Here is a 22,158-nt window from a genome sequence, read left to right as displayed (position 1 = left end):
GTTAGTCCCAGTGTCCTCAGTGCTAAGCACAGTGTTAGTTCCAGTGCCCTCAGTGCTAAGCACAGTGTTAGTTCCAGTGCCGTCAGTGCTAAGCACAGTGTTAGTTCCAGTGCCCTCAGAGCTAAGCACAGTGTTACTCCCAGTGCCCTCAGTGCTAAGCACAGTGTTAGTTCCAGTGCCCTCAGTGCTAAGCACATTGGTACTCCCAGTGCCCTCAGTGCTAAGCACAGTGTTAGTTCCAGTGCCCTCAGTGCTAAGCACAGTGTTAGTTCCAGTGTCCTCAGTGCTAAGCACAGTGTTAGTCCCAGTGCCCTCAGTGCTAAGCACAGTGTTACTCCCAGTGTCCTCAGTGCTAAGCACAGTGTTAGTTCCAGTGCCCTCAGTGCTAAGCACAGTGTTAGTTCCAGTGCCCTCAGTGCTAAGCACAGTGTTAGTTCCAGTGCCCTCAGTGCTAAGCACAGTGTTAGTTCCAGTGCCCTCAGTGCTAAGCACAGTGGTACTCCCAGTGCCCTCAGTGCTAAGCACAGTGTTACTCCCAGTGCCCTCAGTGCTAAGCACAGTGTTAGTCCCAGTGCCCTCAGTGCTAAGCACAGTGTTACTCCCAGTGCCGTCAGTGCTAAGCACAGTGTTAGTCCCAGTGTCCTCAGTGCTAAGCACAGTGTTAGTTCCAGTGCCCTCAGTGCTAAGCACAGTGTTAGTTCCAGTGCCGTCAGTGCTAAGCACAGTGTTAGTTCCAGTGCCCTCAGAGCTAAGCACAGTGTTACTCCCAGTGCCCTCAGTGCTAAGCACAGTGTTAGTTCCAGTGCCCTCAGTGCTAAGCACATTGGTACTCCCAGTGCCCTCAGTGCTAAGCACAGTGTTAGTTCCAGTGCCCTCAGTGCTAAGCACAGTGTTACTCCCAGTGTCCTCAGTGCTAAGCACAGTGTTAGTTCCAGTGCCCTCAGTGCTAAGCACAGTGTTAGTTCCAGTGCCCTCAGTGCTAAGCACAGTGTTAGTTCCAGTGCCCTCAGTGCTAAGCACAGTGTTAGTCCCAGTGCCCTCAGTGCTAAGCACAGTGTTAGTCCCAGTGCCCTCAGTGCTAAGCACAGTGTTAGTCCCAGTGTCCTCAGTGCTAAGCACAGTGTTACTCCCAGTGTCCTCAGTGCTAAGCACAATGTTAGTCCCAGTGCCCTCAGTGCTAAGCACAGTGTTAGTCCCAGTGCCCTCGGTGCTAAGCACAGTGTTACTCCCAGTGTCCTCAGTGCTAAGCACAGTGTTAGTCCCAGTGCCCTCAGTGCTAAGCACAGTGTTAGTCCCAGTGCCCTCAGTGCTAAGCACAGTGTTAGTTCCAGTGTCCTCAGTGCTAAGCACAGTGTTAGTCCCAGTGCCCTCAGTGCTAAGCACAGTGTTAGTCCCAGTGCCCTCAGTGCTAAGCACAGTGTTAGTCCCAGTGCCCTCAGTGCTAAGCACAGTGTTAGTCCCAGTGCCCTCAGTGCTAAGCACAGTGTTTGTCCCAGTGCCCTCAGTGCTAAGCACAGTGGTAGTCCCAGTGCCCTCAGTGCTAAGCACAGTGTTAGTCCCAGTGCCCTCAGTGCTAAGCACAGTGTTAGTCCCAGTGCCCTCAGTGCTAAGCACAGTGTTAGTTCCAGTGCCCTCAGTGCTAAGCACAGTGTTAGTCCCAGTGCCCTCAGTGCTAAGCACAGTGTTAGTCCCAGTGCCCTCAGTGCTAAGCACAGTGTTAGTCCCAGTGTCCTCAGTGCTAAGCACAGTGTTACTCCCAGTGCCCTCAGTGCTAAGCACAGTGTTAGTTCCAGTGCCCTCAGTGCTAAGCACAGTGTTAGTTCCAGTGCCCTCAGTGCTAAGCACAGTGTTAGTCCCAGTGCCCTCAGTGCTAAGCACAGTGTTAGTCACAGTGCCCTCAGTGCTAAGCACAGTGTTAGTCCCAGTGCCCTCAGTGCTAAGCACAGTGTTAGTCCCAGTGCCCTCAGTGCTAAGCACAGTGTTAGTCCCAGTGCCCTCAGTGCTAAGCACAGTGTTAGTCCCAGTGCCCTCAGTGCTAAGCACAGTGTTACTCCCAGTGCCCTCAGTGCTAAGCACAGTGTTAGTTCCAGTGCCCTCAGTGCTAAGCACAGTGGTACTCCCAGTGCCCTCAGTGCTAAGCACAGTGTTAGTTCCAGTGCCCTCAGTGCTAAGCGCAGTGTTAGTCCCAGTGCCCTCAGTGCTAAGCGCAGTGTTAGTCCCAGTGCCCTCAGTGCTAAGCACAGTGTTAGTCCCAGTGCCCTCAGTGCTAAGCGCAGTGTTAGTCCCAGTGCCCTCAGTGCTAAGCACAGTGTTTGTCCCAGTGCCCTCAGTGCTAAGCACAGTGTTAGTCCCAGTGCCCTCAGTGCTAAGCACAGTGTTAGTCCCAGTGCCCTCAGTGCTAAGCACAGTGTTAGTCCCAGTGCCCTCAGTGCTAAGCGCAGTGTTAGTCCCAGTGCCCTCAGTGCTAAGCACAGTGTTTGTCCCAGTGCCCTCAGTGCTAAGCACAGTGTTAGTCCCAGTGTCCTCAGTGCTAAGCACAGTGTTAGTCCCAGTGCCCTCAGTGCTAAGCGCAGTGTTAGTCCCAGTGCCCTCAGTGCTAAGCACAGTGTTTGTCCCAGTGCCCTCAGTGCTAAGCACAGTGTTTGTCCCAGTGCCCTCAGTGCTAAGCACAGTGTTAGTCCCAGTGCCCTCAGTGCTAAGCACAGTGTTAGTTCCAGTGCCCTCAGTGCTAAGCACAGTGTTAGTTCCAGTGCCCTCAGTGCTAAGCACAGTGTTAGTCCCAGTGCCCTCAGTGCTAAGCACAGTGTTAGTCCCAGTGCCCTCAGTGCTAAGCACAGTGTTTGTCCCAGTGCCCTCAGTGCTAAGCACAGTGTTAGTCCCAGTGCCCTCAGTGCTAAGCACAGTGTTAGTCCCAGTGCCCTCAGTGCTAAGCACAGTGTTAGTCCCAGTGCCCTCAGTGCTAAGCACAGTGTTAGTCCCAGTGCCCTCAGTGCTAAGCACAGTGTTAGTCCCAGTGCCCTCAGTGCTAAGCACAGTGTTAGTCCCAGTGCCCTCAGTGCTAAGCACAGTGTTAGTCCCAGTGCCCTCAGTGCTAAGCACAGTGTTTGTCCCAGTGCCCTCAGTGCTAAGCACAGTGTTAGTCCCAGTGCCCTCAGTGCTAAGCACAGTGTTAGTCCCAGTGCCCTCAGTGCTAAGCACAGTGTTAGTCCCAGTGCCCTCAGTGCTAAGCACAGTGTTAGTCCCAGTGCCCTCAGTGCTAAGCACAGTGGTACTCCCAGTGCCCTCAGTGCTAAGCACAGTGGTACTCCCAGTGCCCTCAGTGCTAAGCACAGTGGTACTCCCAGTGCCCTCAGTGCTAAGCACAGTGGTACTCCCAGTGCCCTCAGTGCTAAGCACAGTGGTACTCCCAGTGCCCTCAGTGCTAAGCACAGTGTTAGTCCCTGTGCCCTCAGTGCTAAGCACAGTGTTAGTCCCAGTGCCCTCAGTGCTAAGCACAGTGTTACTCCCAGTGCCCTCAGTGCTAAGCACAATGTTAGTTCCAGTGCCCTCAGTGCTAAGCACAGTGTTAGTCCCAGTGCCCTCAGTGCTAAGCACAGTGTTAGTCCCAGTGCCCTCAGTGCTAAGCACAGTGTTTGTCCCAGTGCCCTCAGTGCTAAGCACAGTGTTAGTCCCAGTGCCCTCAGTGCTAAGCACAGTGTTTGTCCCAGTGCCCTCAGTGCTAAGCACAGTGTTTGTCCCAGTGCCCTCAGTGCTAAGCACAGTGTTAGTCCCAGTGCCCTCAGTGCTAAGCACAGTGTTTGTCCCAGTGCCCTCAGTGCTAAGCACAGTGTTAGTCCCAGTGCCCTCAGTGCTAAGCACAGTGTTAGTTCCAGTGCCCTCAGTGCTAAGCACAGTGTTAGTTCCAGTGCCCTCAGTGCTAAGCACAGTGTTAGTCCCAGTGCCGTCAGTGCTAAGCACAGTGTTTGTCTCAGTGCCCTCAGTGCTAAGCACAGTGTTAGTCCCAGTGCCCTCAGTGCTAAGCACAGTGTTAGTTCCAGTGCCCTCAGTGCTAAGCACAGTGTTAGTCCCAGTGTCCTCAGTGCTAAGCACAGTGTTAGTTCCAGTGCCCTCAGTGCTAAGCACAGTGTTAGTCCCAGTGCCCTCAGTGCTAAGCACAGTGTTAGTCCCAGTGCCCTCAGTGCTAAGCACAGTGTTTGTCCCAGTGCCCTCAGTGCTAAGCACAGTGTTAGTCCCAGTGCCCTCAGTGCTAAGCACAGTGTTAGTTCCAGTGCCCTCAGTGCTAAGCACAGTGTTAGTCCCAGTGTCCTCACTGCTAAGCACAGTGTTTGTCCCAGTGCCCTCAGTGCTAAGCACAGTGTTAGTCCCAGTGTCCTCAGTGCTAAGCACAGTGTTAGTTCCAGTGCCCTCAGTGCTAAGCACAGTGTTAGTCCCAGTGCCGTCAGTGCTAAGCACAATGTTAGTCCCAGTGCCCTCAGTGCTAAGCACAGTGTTAGTCCCAGTGTCCTCAGTGCTAAGCACAGTGTTAGTTCCAGTGCCCTCAGTGCTAAGCACAGTGTTAGTTCCAGTGCCCTCAGTGCTAAGCACAGTGTTAGTTCCAGTGCCCTCAGTGCTAAGCACAGTGTTAGTCCCAGTGCCCTCAGTGCTAAGCACAGTGTTAGTCCCAGTGTCCTCTGTGCTAAGCACAGTGTTAGTTCCAGTGCCCTCAGTGCTAAGCACAGTGTTAGTCCCAGTGTCCTCAGTGCTAAGCACAGTGTTAGTTCCAGTGCCCTCAGTGCTAAGCACAGTGTTAGTTCCAGTGCCCTCAGTGCTAAGCACAGTGTTAGTTCCAGTGCCCTCAGTGCTAAGCACAGTGTTAGTCCCAGTGCCCTCAGTGCTAAGCACAGTGTTAGTCCCAGTGTCCTCTGTGCTAAGCACAGTGTTAGTTCCAGTGCCCTCAGTGCTAAGCACAGTGTTAGTCCCAGTGTCCTCAGTGCTAAGCACAGTGTTAGTTCCAGTGCCCTCAGTGCTAAGCACAGTGTTAGTCCCAGTGCCCTCAGTGCTAAGCACAGTGTTAGTCCCAGTGTCCTCTGTGCTAAGCACAGTGTTAGTTCCAGTGCCCTCAGTGCTAAGCACAGTGTTAGTCCCAGTGCCCTCAGTGCTAAGCACAGTGTTAGTCCCAGTGCCCTCAGTGCTAAGCACAGTGTTAGTCCCAGTGCCCTCAGTGCTAAGCACAGTGTTAGTCCCAGTGCCGTCAGTGCTAAGCACAATGTTAGTCCCAGTGCCCTCAGTGCTAAGCACAGTGTTACTCCCAGTGCCCTCAGTGCTAAGCACAGTGTTACTCCCAGTGCCCTCAGTGCTAAGCACAGTGTTAGTTCCAGTGCCCTCAGTGCTAAGCACAGTGGTACTCCCAGTGCCCTCAGTGCTAAGCACAGTGTTAGTTCCAGTGCCCTCAGTGCTAAGCACAGTGTTAGTCCCAGTGCCCTCAGTGCTAAGCACAGTGTTAGTCCCAGTGTCCTCAGTGCTAAGCACAGTGTTAGTCCCAGTGTCCTCAGTGCTAAGCACAGTGTTAGTCCCAGTGCCCTCAGTGCTAAGCACAGTGTTAGTCCCAGTGCCCTCAGTGCTAAGCACAGTGTTAGTCCCAGTGCCCTCAGTGCTAAGCACAGTGTTTGTCCCAGTGCCCTCAGTGCTAAGCACAGTGTTAGTCCCAGTGCCCTCAGTGCTAAGCACAGTGTTAGTTCCAGTGCCCTCAGTGCTAAGCACAGTGTTAGTCCCAGTGCCCTCAGTGCTAAGCACAGTGTTAGTCCCAGTGCCCTCAGTGCTAAGCACAGTGTTAGTCCCAGTGCCCTCAGTGCTAAGCACAGTGTTAGTCCCAGTGCCCTCAGTGCTAAGCACAGTGTTAGTCCCAGTGTCCTCAGTGCTAAGCACAGTGTTTGTCCCAGTGCCCTCAGTGCTAAGCACAGTGTTAGTCCCAGTGCCCTCAGTGCTAAGCACAGTGGTACTCCCAGTGCCCTCAGTGCTAAGCACAGTGGTACTCCCAGTGCCCTCAGTGCTAAGCACAGTGGTACTCCCAGTGCCCTCAGTGCTAAGCACAGTGGTACTCCCAGTGCCCTCAGTGCTAAGCACAGTGGTACTCCCAGTGCCCTCAGTGCTAAGCACAGTGGTACTCCCAGTGCCCTCAGTGCTAAGCACAGTGTTAGTCCCTGTGCCCTCAGTGCTAAGCACAGTGTTAGTCCCAGTGTCCTCAGTGCTAAGCACAGTGTTACTCCCAGTGCCCTCAGCGCTATCCACAATGTTAGTTCCAGTGCCCTCAGTGCTAAGCACAGTGTTAGTTCCAGTGCCCTCAGTGCTAAGCACAGTGTTAGTCCCAGTGCCCTCAGTGCTAAGCACAGTGTTAGTTCCAGTGCCCTCAGTGCTAAGCACAGTGTTAGTTCCAGTGCCCTCAGTGCTAAGCACAGTGTTAGTCCCAGTGCCCTCAGTGCTAAGCACAGTGTTACTCCCAGTGCCCTCAGTGCTAAGCACAATGTTAGTTCCAGTGTCCTCAGTGCTAAGCACAGTGTTAGTCCCAGTGCCCTCAGTGCTAAGCACAGTGTTACTCCCAGTGCCCTCAGTGCTAAGCACAGTGTTAGTTCCAGTGTCCTCAGTGCTAAGCACAGTGTTAGTCCCAGTGCCCTCAGTGCTAAGCACAGTGTTAGTTCCAGTGTCCTCAGTGCTAAGCACAGTGTTAGTCCCAGTGCCCTCAGTGCTAAGCACAGTGGTACTCCCAGTGCCCTCAGTGCTAAGCACAGTGTTACTCCCAGTGCCCTCAGTGCTAAGCACAATGTTAGTTCCAGTGCCCTCCGTGCTAAGCACAGTGTTAGTCCCAGTGCCCTCAGTGCTAAGCACACTGTTAGTCCCAGTGTCCTCAGTGCTAAGCACAGTGTTACTCCCAGTGCCCTCAGTGCTAAGCACAATGTTAGTTCCAGTGCCCTCCGTGCTAAGCACAGTGTTAGTCCCAGTGCCCTCAGTGCTAAGCACAGTGTTAGTCCCAGTGCCCTCAGTGCTAAGCACAATGTTAGTTCCAGTGTCCTCAGTGCTAAGCACAGTGGTACTCCCAGTGCCCTCAGTGCTAAGCACAGTGGTACTCCCAGTGCCCTCAGTGCTAAGCACAGTGGTACTCCCAGTGCCCTCAGTGCTAAGCACAGTGTTAGTCCCAGTGTCCTCAGTGCTAAGCACAGTGTTAGTCCCAGTGTCCTCAGTGCTAAGCACAGTGTTACTCCCAGTGCCCTCAGTGCTAAGCACAGTGTTAGTTCCAGTGCCCTCAGTGCTAAGCACAATGTTAGTTCCAGTGTCCTCAGTGCTAAGCACAGTGTTAGTCCCAGTGCCCTCAGTGCTAAGCACAGTGTTAGTTCCAGTGCCCTCAGTGCTAAGCACAGTGTTAGTCCCAGTGTCCTCAGTGCTAAGCACAGTGTTACTCCCAGTGCCCTCAGTGCTAAGCACAGTGTTACTCCCAGTGCCCTCAGTGCTAAGCACAGTGTTACTCCCAGTGCCCTCAGTGCTAAGCACAGTGTTAGTCCCAGTGCCCTCAGTGCTAAGCACAGTGTTAGTTCCAGTGCCCTCAGTGCTAAGCACAGTGTTAGTCCCAGTGCCCTCAGTGCTAAGCACAGTGTTAGTCCCTGTGCCCTCAGTGCTAAGCACAGTTTTAGTTCCAGTGTCCTCAGTGCTAAGCACAGTGGTACTCCCAGTGTCCTCAGTGCTAAGCACAGTGTTACTCCCAGTGCCCTCAGTGCTAAGCACAATGTTAGTTCCAGTGTCCTCAGTGCTAAGCACAGTGTTAGTCCCAGTGCCCTCAGTGCTAAGCACAGTGTTAGTCCCAGTGTCCTCAGTGCTAAGCACAGTGTTAGTCCCAGTGTCCTCAGTGCTAAGCACAGTGTTACTCCCAGTGCCCTCAGTGCTAAGCACAGTGTTAGTTCCAGTGTCCTCAGTGCTAAGCACAGTGTTAGTCCCAGTGTCCTCAGTGGTAAGCACAGTGTTAGTTCCAGTGTCCTCAGTGCTAAGCACAGTGTTAGTTCCAGTGCCCTCAGTGCTAAGCACAGTGTTAGTTCCAGTGTCCTCAGTGCTAAGCACAGTGTTAGTTCCAGTGCCCTCAGTGCTAAGCACAGTGTTAGTTCCAGTGCCCTCAGTGCTAAGCACAGTGTTAGTCCCAGTGCCCTCAGTGCTAAGCACAGTGTTAGTTCCAGTGTCCTCAGTGCTAAGCACAGTGTTACTCCCAGTGCCCTCAGTGCTAAGCACAGTGTTAGTCCCAGTGTCCTCAGTGCTAAGCACAGTGTTAGTTCCAGTGTCCTCAGTGCTAAGCACAGTGTTAGTTCCAGTGCCCTCAGTGCTAAGCACAGTGTTAGTTCCAGTGCCCTCGGTGCTAAGCACAGTGTTAGTCCCAGTGCCCTCGGTGCTAAGCACAGTGTTAGTTCCAGTGTCCTCAGTGCTAAGCACAGTGTTAGTCCCAGTGTCCTCAGTGCTAAGCACAGTGTTAGTCCCAGTGTCCTCAGTGCTAAGCACAGTGTTAGTTCCAGTGTCCTCAGTGCTAAGCACAGTGTTAGTTCCAGTGCCCTCAGTGCTAAGCACAGTGTTAGTTCCAGTGCCCTCAGTGCTAAGCACAGTGTTAGTCCCAGTGCCCTCAGTGCTAAGCACAGTGTTAGTTCCAGTGCCCTCAGTGCTAAGCACAGTGTTAGTTCCAGTGCCCTCAGTGCTAAGCACAGTGTTAGTCCCAGTGCCCTCAGTGCTAAGCACAGTGTTAGTTCCAGTGCCCTCAGTGCTAAGCACAGTGTTAGTTCCAGTGCCCTCAGTGCTAAGCACAGTGTTAGTTCCAGTGCCCTCAGTGCTAAGCACAGTGTTAGTCCCAGTGCCCTCAGTACTAAGCACAGTGTTAGTCCCAGTGTCCTCAGTGCTAAGCACAGTGTTAGTCCCAGTGCCCTCAGTGCTAAGCACAGTGTTAGTCCCAGTGTCCTCAGTGCTAAGCACAGTGTTAGTTCCAGTGCCCTCAGTGCTAAGCACAATGTTAGTCCCAGTGTCCTCAGTGCTAAGCACAGTGTTACTCCCAGTGCCCTCAGTGCTAAGCACAGTGTTACTCCCAGTGTCCTCAGTGCTAAGCACAGTGTTAGTTCCAGTGTCCTCAGTGCTAAGCACAGTGTTACTCCCAGTGTCCTCAGTGCTAAGCACAGTGTTAGTTCCAGTGTCCTCAGTGCTAAGCACAGTGTTAGTTCCAGTGTCCTCAGTGCTAAGCACAGTGTTAGTTCCAGTGCCCTCAGTGCTAAGCACAGTGTTAGTCCCAGTGCCCTCAGTACTAAGCACAATGTTAGTCCCAGTGTCCTCAGTGCTAAGCACAGTGTTAGTTCCAGTGTCCTCAGTGCTAAGCACAGTGTTAGTTCCAGTGTCCTCAGTGCTAAGCACAGTGTTAGTTCCAGTGCCCTCAGTGCTAAGCACAGTGTTAGTCCCAGTGCCCTCAGTACTAAGCACAATGTTAGTCCCAGTGCCCTCAGTGCTAAGCACAGTGTTAGTTCCAGTGTCCTCAGTGCTAAGCACAGTGTTAGTTCCAGTGTCCTCAGTGCTAAGCACAGTGTTAGTTCCAGTGCCCTCAGTGCTAAGCACAGTGTTACTCCCAGTGCCCTCAGTGCTAAGCACAGTGTTAGTCCCAGTGCCCTCAGTGCTAAGCACAGTGTTAGTTCCAGTGTCCTCAGTGCTAAGCACAGTGTTAGTCCCAGTGTCCTCAGTGCTAAGCACAGTGTTACTCCCAGTGTCCTCAGTGCTAAGCACAGTGTTAGTTCCAGTGTCCTCAGTGCTAAGCACAGTGTTAGTTCCAGTGCCCTCAGTACTAAGCACAGTGTTAGTCCCAGTGCCCTCAGTGCTAAGCACAGTGTTAGTTCCAGTGTCCTCAGTGCTAAGCACAGTGTTACTCCCAGTGTCCTCAGTGCTAAGCACAGTGTTAGTTCCAGTGTCCTCAGTGCTAAGCACAGTGTTAGTCCCAGTGTCCTCAGTGCTAAGCACAGTGTTAGTTCCAGTGCCCTCAGTACTAAGCACAGTGTTAGTTCCAGTGTCCTCAGTGCTAAGCACAGTGTTAGTTCCAGTGTCCTCAGTGCTAAGCACAGTGTTAGTTCCAGTGTCCTCAGTGCTAAGCACAGTGTTAGTTCCAGTGCCCTCAGTACTAAGCACAGTGTTAGTCCCAGTGTCCTCAGTGCTAAGCACAGTGTTAGTTCCAGTGCCCTCAGTACTAAGCACAGTGTTAGTTCCAGTGTCCTCAGTGCTAAGCACAGTGTTAGTTCCAGTGTCCTCAGTGCTAAGCACAGTGTTAGTTCCAGTGTCCTCAGTGCTAAGCACAGTGTTAGTTCCAGTGCCCTCAGTACTAAGCACAGTGTTAGTCCCAGTGCCCTCGGTGCTAAGCACAGTGTTAGTTCCAGTGTCCTCAGTGCTAAGCACAGTGTTACTCCCAGTGTCCTCAGTGCTAAGCACAGTGTTAGTTCCAGTGTCCTCAGTGCTAAGCACAGTGTTAGTTCCAGTGCCCTCAGTACTAAGCACAGTGTTAGTTCCAGTGTCCTCAGTGCTAAGCACAGTGTTAGTCCCAGTGTCCTCAGTGCTAAGCACAGTGTTAGTCCCAGTGTCCTCAGTGCTAAGCACAGTGTTAGTCCCAGTGTCCTCAGTGCTAAGCACAGTGTTACTCCCAGTGCCCTCAGTGCTAAGCACAGTGTTACTCCCAGTGTCCTCAGTGCTAAGCACAGTCTTAGTTCCAGTGTCCTCAGTGCTAAGCACAGTGTTAGTTCCAGTGCCCTCAGTGCTAAGCACAGTGTTACTCCCAGTGTCCTCAGTGCTAAGCACAGTGTTAGTCCCAGTGTCCTCAGTGCTAAGCACAGTGTTAGTCCCAGTGCCCTCAGTGCTAAGCACAGTGTTAGTTCCAGTGCCCTCAGTGCTAAGCACAGTGTTAGTTCCAGTGTCCTCAGTGCTAAGCACAGTGTTAGTTCCAGTGCCCTCAGTACTAAGCACAGTGTTAGTTCCAGTGTCCTCAGTGCTAAGCACAGTGTTACTCCCAGTGTCCTCAGTGCTAAGCACAGTGTTAGTTCCAGTGTCCTCAGTGCTAAGCACAGTGTTAGTTCCAGTGTCCTCAGTGCTAAGCACAGTGTTAGTTCCAGTGCCCTCAGTGCTAAGCACAGTGTTAGTTCCAGTGTCCTCAGTGCTAAGCACAGTGTTACTCCCAGTGTCCTCAGTGCTAAGCACAGTGTTAGTCCCAGTGTCCTCAGTGCTAAGCACAGTGTTAGTTCCAGTGTCCTCAGTGCTAAGCACAGTGTTAGTCCCAGTGCCCTCAGTGCTAAGCACAGTGTTAGTTCCAGTGCCCTCAGTGCTAAGCACAGTGTTAGTTCCAGTGTCCTCAGTGCTAAGCACAGTGTTAGTCCCAGTGCCCTCAGTGCTAAGCACAGTGTTACTCCCAGTGTCCTCAGTGCTAAGCACAGTGTTAGTTCCAGTGTCCTCAGTGCTAAGCACAGTGTTATTCCCAGTGCCCTCAGTGCTAAGCACAGTGTTAGTCCCAGTGCCCTCAGTGCTAAGCACAATGTTACTCCCAGTGCCCTCAGTGCTAAGCACAGTGTTAGTTCCAGTGCCCTCAGTGCTAAGCACAGTGTTAGTCCCAGTGTCCTCAGTGCTAAGCACAGTGTTAGTCCCAGTGCCCTCAGTGCTAAGCACAGTGTTAGTTCCAGTGCCCTCAGTGCTAAGCACAGTGTTAGTTCCAGTGCCCTCAGTGCTAAGCACAGTGTTAGTCCCAGTGCCCTCAGTGCTAAGCACAGTGTTAGTTCCAGTGCCCTCAGTGCTAAGCACAGTGTTAGTCCCAGTGCCCTCAGTGCTAAGCACAGTGTTAGTTCCAGTGCCCTCAGTGCTAAGCACAGTGTTAGTTCCAGTGTCCTCAGTGCTAAGCACAGTGTTACTCCCAGTGCCCTCAGTGCTAAGCACAGTGTTACTCCCAGTGTCCTCAGTGCTAAGCACAGTGTTACTCCCAGTGTCCTCAGTGCTAAGCACAGTGTTAGTCCCAGTGTCCTCAGTGCTAAGCACAGTGTTAGTTCCAGTGTCCTCAGTGCTAAGCACAGTGTTAGTCCCAGTGCCCTCAGTGCTAAGCACAGTGTTAGTTCCAGTGCCCTCAGTGCTAAGCACAGTGTTAGTTCCAGTGTCCTCAGTGCTAAGCACAGTGTTAGTCCCAGTGCCCTCAGTGCTAAGCACAGTGTTACTCCCAGTGCCCTCAGTGCTAAGCACAGTGTTAGTTCCAGTGTCCTCAGTGCTAAGCACAGTGTTATTCCCAGTGCCCTCAGTGCTAAGCACAGTGTTAGTCCCAGTGCCCTCAGTGCTAAGCACAATGTTACTCCCAGTGCCCTCAGTGCTAAGCACAGTGTTAGTTCCAGTGCCCTCAGTGCTAAGCACAGTGTTAGTCCCAGTGTCCTCAGTGCTAAGCACAGTGTTAGTCCCAGTGCCCTCAGTGCTAAGCACAGTGTTAGTTCCAGTGCCCTCAGTGCTAAGCACAGTGTTAGTTCCAGTGCCCTCAGTGCTAAGCACAGTGTTAGTCCCAGTGCCCTCAGTGCTAAGCACAGTGTTAGTTCCAGTGCCCTCAGTGCTAAGCACAGTGTTAGTCCCAGTGCCCTCAGTGCTAACCACAGTGTTAGTTCCAGTGCCCTCAGTGCTAAGCACAGTGTTAGTTCCAGTGCCCTCAGTGCTAAGCACAGTGTTACTCCCAGTGTCCTCAGTGCTAAGCACAGTGTTAGTCCCAGTGCCCTCAGTGCTAAGCACAGTGTTAGTCCCAGTGCCCTCAGTGCTAAGCACAGTGTTAGTTCCAGTGTCCTCAGTGCTAAGCACAGTGTTAGTTCCAGTGCCCTCAGTGCTAAGCACAGTGTTAGTTCCAGTGCCCTCAGTGCTAAGCACAGTGTTAGTCCCAGTGTCCTCAGTGCTAAGCACAGTGTTAGTTCCAGTGTCCTCAGTGCTAAGCACAGTGTTACTCCCAGTGTCCTCAGTGCTAAGCACAGTGTTAGTTCCAGTGCCCTCAGTGCTAAGCACAGTGTTAGTCCCAGTGCCCTCAGTACTAAGCACAGTGTTAGTCCCAGTGTCCTCAGTGCTAAGCACAGTGTTACTCCCAGTGTCCTCAGTGCTAAGCACAGTGTTAGTTCCAGTGTCCTCAGTGCTAAGCACAGTGTTACTCCCAGTGTCCTCAGTGCTAAGCACAGTGTTAGTCCCAGTGCCCTCAGTGCTAAGCACAGTGTTAGTTCCAGTGTCCTCAGTGCTAAGCACAGTGTTAGTTCCAGTGCCCTCAGTGCTAAGCACAGTGTTAGTTCCAGTGTCCTCAGTGCTAAGCACAGTGTTAGTCCCAGTGCCCTCAGTGCTAAGCACAGTGTTAGTTCCAGTGTCCTCAGTGCTAAGCACAGTGTTAGTTCCAGTGTCCTCAGTGCTAAGCACAGTGTTAGTCCCAGTGCCCTCAGTGCTAAGCACAGTGTTAGTTCCAGTGTCCTCAGTGCTAAGCACAGTGTTAGTTCCAGTGCCCTCAGTGCTAAGCACAGTGTTACTCCCAGTGCCCTCAGTGCTAAGCACAGTGTTAGTCCCAGTGTCCTCAGTGCTAAGCACAGTGTTACTCCCAGTGTCCTCAGTGCTAAGCACAGTGTTAGTTCCAGTGTCCTCAGTGCTAAGCACAGTGTTAGTTCCAGTGCCCTCAGTACTAAGCACAGTGTTAGTTCCAGTGTCCTCAGTGCTAAGCACAGTGTTACTCCCAGTGTCCTCAGTGCTAAGCACAGTGTTGGTTCCAGTGTCCTCAGTGCTAAGCACAGTGTTAGTCCCAGTGTCCTCAGTGCTAAGCACAGTGTTAGTTCCAGTGCCCTCAGTACTAAGCACAGTGTTAGTTCCAGTGTCCTCAGTGCTAAGCACAGTGTTAGTCCCAGTGTCCTCAGTGCTAAGCACAGTGTTAGTCCCAGTGTCCTCAGTGCTAAGCACAGTGTTAGTCCCAGTGTCCTCAGTGCTAAGCACAGTGTTTGTCCCAGTGCCCTCAGTGCTAAGCACAGTGTTACTCCCAGTGCCCTCAGTGCTAAGCACAGTGTTACTCCCAGTGTCCTCAGTGCTAAGCACAGTGTTAGTTCCAGTGTCCTCAGTGCTAAGCACAGTGTTAGTTCCAGTGCCCTCAGTGCTAAGCACAGTGTTACTCCCAGTGTCCTCAGTGCTAAGCACAGTCTTAGTTCCAGTGTCCTCAGTGCTAAGCACAGTGTTAGTTCCAGTGCCCTCAGTGCTAAGCAGAGTGTTACTCCCAGTGTCCTCAGTGCTAAGCACAGTGTTACTCCCAGTGTCCTCAGTGCTAAGCACAGTGTTAGTCCCAGTGTCCTCAGTGCTAAGCACAGTGTTAGTTCCAGTGCCCTCAGTGCTAAGCACAGTGTTAGTTCCAGTGCCCTCAGTGCTAAGCACAGTGTTAGTTCCAGTGTCCTCAGTGCTAAGCACAGTGTTAGTTCCAGTGCCCTCAGTGCTAAGCACAGTTACTCCCAGTGTCCTCAGTGCTAAGCACAGTGTTAGTTCCAGTGTCCTCAGTGCTAAGCACAGTGTTAGTTCCAGTGTCCTCAGTGCTAAGCACAGTGTTAGTTCCAGTGCCCTCAGTGCTAAGCACAGTGTTAGTCCCAGTGTCCTCAGTGCTAAGCACAGTGTTAGTTCCAGTGTCCTCAGTGCTAAGCACAGTGTTAGTCCCAGTGCCCTCAGTGCTAAGCACAGTGTTATTCCCAGTGCCCTCAGTGCTAAGCACAGTGTTAGTCCCAGTGCCCTCAGTGCTAAGCACAGTGTTAGTCCCAGTGCCCTCAGTGCTAAGCACAGTGTTAGTTCCAGTGCCCTCAGTGCTAAGCACAATGTTGCTCCCAGTGCCCTCAGTGCTAAGCACAGTGTTAGTCCCAGTGCCCTCAGTGCTAAGCACAGTGTTAGTCCCAGTGTCCTCAGTGCTAAGCACAGTGTTACTCCCAGTGCCCTCAGTGCTAAGCACAATGTTACTCCCAGTGTCCTCAGTGCTAAGCACAGTGTTAGTCCCAGTGTCCTCAGTGCTAAGCACAATGTTAGTCCCAGTGCCCTCAGTGCTAAGCACAGTGTTAGTCCCAGTGTCCTCAGTGCTAAGCACAGTGTTAGTCCCAGTGTCCTCAGTGCTAAGCACAATGTTAGTCCCAGTGCCCTCAGTGCTAAGCACAGTGTTAGTTCCAGTGTCCTCAGTGCTAAGCACAGTGTTAGTCCCAGTGCCCTCAGTGCTAAGCACAATGTTAGTTCCAGTGCCCTCAGTGCTAAGCACAATGTTAGTTCCAGTGCCCTCAGTGCTAAGCGCAGTGTTAGTCCCAGTGTCCTCAGTGCTAAGCACAGTGTTAATTCCAGTGCCCTCAGTGCTAAGCACAGTGTTAGTCCCAGTGTCCTCAGTGCTAAGCACAGTGTTACTCCCAGTGCCCTCAGTGCTAAGCACTGTGTTAGTCCCAGTGCCCTCAGTGCTAAGCACAGTGTTAATTCCAGTGCCCTCAGTGCTAAGCACAGTGTTAGTCCCAGTGTCCTCAGTGCTAAGCACAGTGTTACTCCCAGTGCCCTCAGTGCTAAGCACTGTGTTACTCCCAGTGTCCTCAGTGCTAAGCACAGTGTTAGTTCCAGTGTCCTCAGTGCTAAGCACAGTGTTAGTCCCAGTGCCCTCAGTGCTAAGCACAATGTTAGTTCCAGTGCCCTCAGTGCTAAGCACAGTGTTAGTCCCAGTGTCCTCAGTGCTAAGCACAGTGTTAGTCCCAGTGTCCTCAGTGCTAAGCACAATGTTAGTTCCAGTGTCCTCAGTGCTAAGCACAGTGTTAATTCCAGTGTCCTCAGTGCTAAGCACAGTGTTACTCGCAGTGCCCTCAGTGCTAAGCGCAGTGTTAGTCCCAGTGCCCTCAGTGCTAAGCACAGTGTTAGTCCCAGTGCCCTCAGTGCTAAGCACAGTGTTAGTTCCAGTGCCCTCAGTGCTAAGCACAGTGTTAGTCCCAGTGTCCTCAGTGCTAAGCACAGTGTTAGTCCCAGTGCCCTCAGTGCTAAGCGCAGTGTTAGTCCCAGTGCCCTCAGTGCTAAGCACAGTGTTAGTCCCAGTGCCCTCAGTGCTAAGCACAGTGTTAGTTCCAGTGCCCTCAGTGCTAAGCATAGTGTTAGTCCCAGTGCCCTCAGTGCTAAGCACAATGTTAGTTCCAGTGCCCTCAGTGCTAAGCACAGTGTTACTCCCAGTGCCCTTATTGTTAAGAACAGTGTTAGTCCTAGTGATCCAAGTGCTAAGCACAGTGCTAGTCCAGAGCTCCCAGTTCTAAGTACAGTGCTTGTAATAAAAAAAGCTAAGCATGGCTATAGTCTCAGTGCTCCCCGTGCTAAGCACAGCCCTAGTCCAGTGCTCCCGGTGCTATGCACAGCCCTAGTCCAGTGCTCCCGGTGCTATGCACAGCCCTAGTCCAGTGCTCCCGGTGCTAAGCACAGCCCTAGTCCAGTGCTCCCGGTGCTAAGCACAGCCCTAGTCCAGTGCTCCCGGTGCTAAGCACAGCCCTAGTCCAGTGCTCCCGGTGCTAAGCACAGCCCTAGTCCAGTGCTCCCGGTGCTAAGCACAGCCCTAGTCCAGTGCTCCCGGTGATAAGCACAGCCCTAGTCCAGTGCTCCCGGTGCTAAGCACAGCCCTAGTCCAGTGCTCCCGGTGCTAAGCACAGCCCTAGTCCAGTGCTCCCGGTGATAAGCACCGCCCTAGTCCAGTGCTCCCGGGGCTAAGCACAGCCCTAGTCCAGTGCTCCCGGTGATAAGCACAGCCCTAGTCCAGTGCTCCCTGGGCTAATCACTGGACTAAGCACCGGGAGCACTGGACTAGGGCTGTGATTAGCCCCGGGAGCACTGGACTAGGGATGTGCTTATCACCGGGAGCTCTGGACTAGGGCTGTGCTTATCACCGGGAGCACTGGACTAGGTCTGTGCTTAGCACCGGGAACACTGGACTAGGGCTGTGCTTAGCACCGGGAGCACTGGACTAGGGCTGTGCTTAGCACCGGGAGCACTGGACTAGGGCTGTGCTTAGCACCGGGAGCACTGGACTAGGGCTGTGCTTAGCACCGGGAGCACTGGACTAGGGCTGTGCTTAGCACCGGGAGCACTGGACTAGGGCTGTGCTTAGCACCGGGAGCACTGGACTAGGGCTGTGCTTAGCACCGGGAGCACTGGACTAGGGCTGTGCTTAGCACCGGGAGCACTGGACTAGGGCTGTGCTTAGCCCCGGGAGCACTGGACTAGGGCTGTGCTTAGCCCCGGGAGCACTGGACTAGGGCTGTGCTTAGCACCGGGAGCACTGGACTAGGGCTGTGCTTAGCACCGGGAGCACTGGACTAGGGCTGTGCTTAGCACCGGGAGCAATGGACTAGGGCTGTGCTTAGCACCGGGAGCACTGGACTAGGGCTGTGCTTAGCACCGGAAGCACTGGACTAGGGCTGTGCTTAGCACCGGGAGCACTGGACTAGGGCTGTGCTTAGCACCGGGAGCACTGGACTAGGGCTGTGCTTAGCACCGGGAGCACTGGACTAGGGCTGTGCTTAGCACCGGGAGCACTGGACTAGGGCTGTGCTTAGCACCGGGAGCACTGGACTAGGGCTGTGCTTAGCACCGGGAGCACTGGACTAGGGCTGTGCTTAGCACCGGGAGCACTGGACTAGCGCTGTGCTTAGCTCTGGGAGCACTGGACTAGCGCTGTACTTAGCACCGGGAGCACTGGACTAGCGCTGTGCTTAGCACCGGGAGCAGCCGACTAGGGCTGTGCTTAGCATCGGGAGCGCCGGACTAGGGCTGTGCTTAGCACCGGGAGCACCGGACTAGGGCTGTTCTTAGCACCGGGAGCAATGGACTAGGGCTGTGCTTAGCACCGGGAGCAATGGACTAGGGCCATGCTTAGCCCCGGGAGCACTGGACTAGGGCCATGCTTAGCACCGGGAGCACTGTACTAGGGCCGTGCTTAGGACCGGGAGTACTGGACTAGGGCCGTGCTTAGCACCGGGAGAACTGGACTAAGGCCGTGCTTAGCCCTAGTCCAGTGCTCCCGGGGCTAAGTACAGCTCTAGTCCTGTGCTCCCGGGGCTAAGTACAGCTCTAGTCCTGTGCTCCCGGGGCTAAGTACAGCCCTAGTCCAGTGCTACCGGGGCTAAGCACAGCCCTAGTCCAGTGCTCCCGGGGCTAAGCACAGCCCTAGTCCAGTGCTCCCGGGGCTAAGCACAGCCCTAGTCCAGTGCTCCCTGGGCTAAGCACAGTCCCTAGTCCAATGCTCCCAGGGCTAAGCACAGCCCTAGTCCAGTGCTCACGGTGCTAAGCACAGCCCTAGTCCAGTGCTCCCAGTGATACGTACAGCCCTAGTCCAGTGCTCCTTGTGTCAATCACAGCCCTAGTCCAGTGCTCCCGGTGCTAAGCACAGCCCTAGTCCAGTGCTCCCGGTGCTAAGCACATCCCTAGTCCAGTGCTCCTGGGGCTAAGCACAGCCCTAGTCCAGTGCTCCTGGGGCTAAGCACAGCCCTAGTCCAGTGCTCCCGGGGCTAAGCACAGCCCTAGTCCAGTGCTCCCGGGGCTAAGCACAGCCCTAGTCCAGTGCTCCCGGGGCTAAGCACAGCCCTAGTCCAGTGCTCCCGGGGCTAAGCACAGCCCTAGTCCAGTGCTCCCGGGGCTAAGCACAGCCCTAGTCCAGTGCTCCCGGGGCTATGCACAGCCCTAGTCCAGTGCTCCCGGGGCTAAGCACAGCCCTAGTCCAGTGCTCCCGGGGCTAAGCACAGCCCTAGTCCAGTGCTCCCGGGGCTAAGCACAGCCCTAGTCCAGTGCTCCCGGGGCTAAGCACAGCCCTAGTCCAGTGCTCCCGGGGCTAAGTATAGCGCTAGTCCAGTGCTCCCGGGGCTAAGCACAGCCCTAGTCCAGTGCTCCCGGGGCTAAGCACAGCCCTAGTCCAGTGCTCCCAGGGCTAAGCACAGCCCTAGTCCAGTGCTCCCGGGGCTAAGCACAGCCCTAGTCCAGTGCTCCCAGGGCTAAGCACAGCCCTAGTCCAGTGCTCCCGGGGCTAAGCACAGCCCTAGTCCAGTGCTCCCTGGGCTAAGCACAGCCCTAGTCCAATGCTCCCAGGGCTAAGCACAGCCCTAGTCCAGTGCTCCCGGTGCTAAGCACAGCCCTAGTCCAGTGCTCCCAGTGCTACGTACAGCACTAGTCCAGTGCTCCTTGTGTCAATCACAGCCCTAGTCCAGTGCTCCCGGTGCTAAGCACAGCCCTAGTCCAGTGCTCCCGGTGCTAAGCACAGCCCTAGTCAAGTGCTCCCGGGGCTAAGCACAGCCCTAGTCCAGTGCTCCCGGGGCTAAGCACAGCCCTAGTCCAGTGCTCCCGGGGCTAAGCACAGCCCTAGTCCAGTGCTCCCGGGGCTAAGCACAGCCCTAGTCCAGTGCTCCCGGGGCTAAGCACAGCCCTAGTCCAGTGCTCCCGGGGCTAAGCACAGCCCTAGTCCAGTGCTCCCGGGGCTAAGCACAGCCCTAGTCCAGTGCTCCCGGGGCTAAGCACAGCCCTAGTCCAGTGCTCCCGGGGCTAAGCACAGCTCTAGTCCAGTGCTCCCGGGGCTAAACACAGCTCTAGTCCAGTGCTCCCGGGGCTAAGCACAGCCCTAGTCCAGTGCTCCCGGGGCTAAGCACAGCCCTAGTCCAGTGCTCCCGGGGCTAAGCACAGCCCTAGTCCAGTGCTCCCGGGGCTAAGCACAGCCCTAGTCTAGTGCTCCCGGGGCTAAGCACAGCCCTAGTCTAGTGCTCCCGGGGCTAAGCACAGCCCTAGTCCAGTGCTCCCGGGGCTAAGCACAGCCCTAGTCCAGTGCTCCCGGGGCTAAGCACAGCCCTAGTCCAGTGCTCCCGGGGCTAAGCACAGCCCTAGTCCAGTGCTCCCGGGGCTAAGCACAGCCCTAGTCCAGTGCTCCCGGGGCTAAGCACAGCCCTAGTCCAGTGCTCCCGGTGCTAAACACAGCCCTAGTCCAATGCTCCCAGTGCTAAACACAGCCCTAGTCCAGTGCTCCCGGTGCAAAGCAATGCGCTAGTCCCAGTACTAATAAAGTAACGGTCTTGGTGGCCCGGCACAGACTCCAGGTTCCTCTTCTTATGTAAACAGGGGAATGTCTTCTTGTATGAAGCGTTCTGCACAGAGCTCATCTGCCAGGACTGAGGAATATTCATGGGCAGTAGGACTATCCTGGATCATTTGGGGCTATAGCGCCATGCCATGTCCCCTCACTAATGAAGCCCACCACACAGAGTGGCGCTGATCTAGTAACTCCTGATACTTCTGTAGTAGATCCGCCATCATTACTGGTCCTCTTCAACAATAAACCAATAAAGACCTAGATACCAGTATTAGTCCTGTGTTTTCTATCATAGGGACAATCAGGACCAGATCAGTCTGGGACGCCGGAGATCTCCACCCCACCTGGTAAATATATATAGATCATATAGTGACCCACATGTGGGGAATTAAGAGGGTAAGGAACAGTGAAAGTCTAGTTTAGCGGTGCCAAGAAAGACCGCAGTGGGCGATACTGAGGGATGGTGAATCTGAGCGATCAGTGGGATGGACACCTGAAACAGGAGACCATTAATGATGTGAGATAAAGATCTGTGGGATGAGACGAGTGTCAGGCAAAAGGTATTTTTGTCCTAGTTTTAAAAATGTTAAAAGGACAGCCAGAGATGTCTTAAATCTCCACCCCCTGCTCATTTGGAAGAGACCTAGATAGAACTCACTCTTGCTTTCCTGCAAACCAGGAATTTTTTATAACCGCTATAAAACCTCAGCCCAGAGCAAGCATTCTGGTCTAAACTGGAAATCCCCTCCAAAATCCTATTGTCTAACTGTACAAACTTTTAATGTCGATTTTAATAATGCACATGACTGTCACAAGCACAGGGACCACATTTTTGAGATGTTCACCTTTTTCCAATGGTGATGGTGTGGTTTTCGTGGCTGGGAGACCACCGGGAACCTGGGAAATGGGTTCTGAGCTTCTGAGCATCATAGAGATATCATATTTGATATCCATCTTCATGAATATTGTTGACGGCAAACATGATGTCTCCATCTTGGCTGTGGGACCCCCCCATACCAAGATATGAAATCTGAAGGATTTTTATGTCTTGTGCAGCTGGGTGGGTTCACAAAACCGATCCCCCATGTGAGGTAAACAACATGGGTGTCTCCTAGAGTTTTGGCCCGTTACTAAAAACCAGAACGGCCATTTTACTTCATTGTTACCCCGGGACGTCAGATGCATGCACTCCTCGCTGCGTGGAGGAATCACACCTAATTTCCGGGGAGCCGTCCCCCCCACAGAATCTGAGACCATCACCTTGTGAAGCAGGTTTTGCTATTACTTATCCCTTTTATTTTAATAACTGTTTATGCATACATGTAAATTGTCTCCTTTATAATATCTTGTATATATTTTGTAAACACTGCCCACTTTCGGGAGTAAATCATTATTATTTACCAGTTTCTTTCTTCTTGTCCTATGTCGAGCAAACACGTTCCTCACCTGCTAATTCACGTTACCTACCAGGTACCCGATCCACCTGTTAAGCGATCGGTGGTGGCAGTATACCAGTATTTATGTGATATTGTGGTTTGAGGGTGGCTGGTCGGAGGTATATATACGTTCCTGGAAGGAACTGGTGGTATATATACGTCCTGTCACATCGCGTGCCACAATAGTCGACATAAATTAGAGCAGCTGCACCCGTGCTTATCCTCGGTCAATACCGTGTTTGACCAGCAGGATAAGGGGGCGCCAGAGAGCTGCAAGGTCTGACCAAGTGTTTTTCGTGACAACGAGAAACCTGACGTAAGTCATCCAATGTGGAGCTTTTAGAAGTCCCTTTCCTTTTTTTGTCTTGTATTTACTGACATTTTCTGTTCTAAATTCATCAACATGGCTCATGTGGTTCGTGAAATCTCCATAAAGTTAAAAAATGGGCTTTTTCTCTCTTTAACCGTTTTGTGACTTTCTGTTGCAAAAAGATACATGTTTTGTAAAATATGTAAAAAATAGCTGACTACTGAAGGACTGGAGAACATGTGCGACTATTTTTGTGAGTTTTTTTTTGAAAAGTTTCAAATGATGAATAAGGCACAAACTTCTGGAAGCAAATAGGA

General features: G+C 53.1%; 1 protein-coding gene across 1 annotated transcript in view; it reads left to right on the top strand.

The window, feature by feature from the left end:
* Positions 1–22,158, top strand: part of LOC141264133 (SCO-spondin-like) — a 521,676-nt gene that overhangs the window by 164,284 nt on the left and 335,234 nt on the right. The window contains exon 27 of the mRNA XM_073676443.1: positions 20,391–20,442. Within this exon, the coding sequence (XP_073532544.1) occupies positions 20,391–20,442 (52 nt within the window). The remainder of the gene's footprint in view (positions 1–20,390; positions 20,443–22,158) is intronic.

This window comes from Phyllobates terribilis, unplaced genomic scaffold, assembly GCF_046119375.1.
Source record: "Phyllobates terribilis strain yellow unplaced genomic scaffold, ASM4611937v1 Scaffold_4__5_contigs__length_816908805, whole genome shotgun sequence".
NCBI lineage: Eukaryota > Metazoa > Chordata > Amphibia > Anura > Dendrobatidae > Phyllobates > Phyllobates terribilis.
Note: the sequence above shows the minus strand (reverse complement) of the source record. Positions and strands in the feature narration are given on the sequence as shown.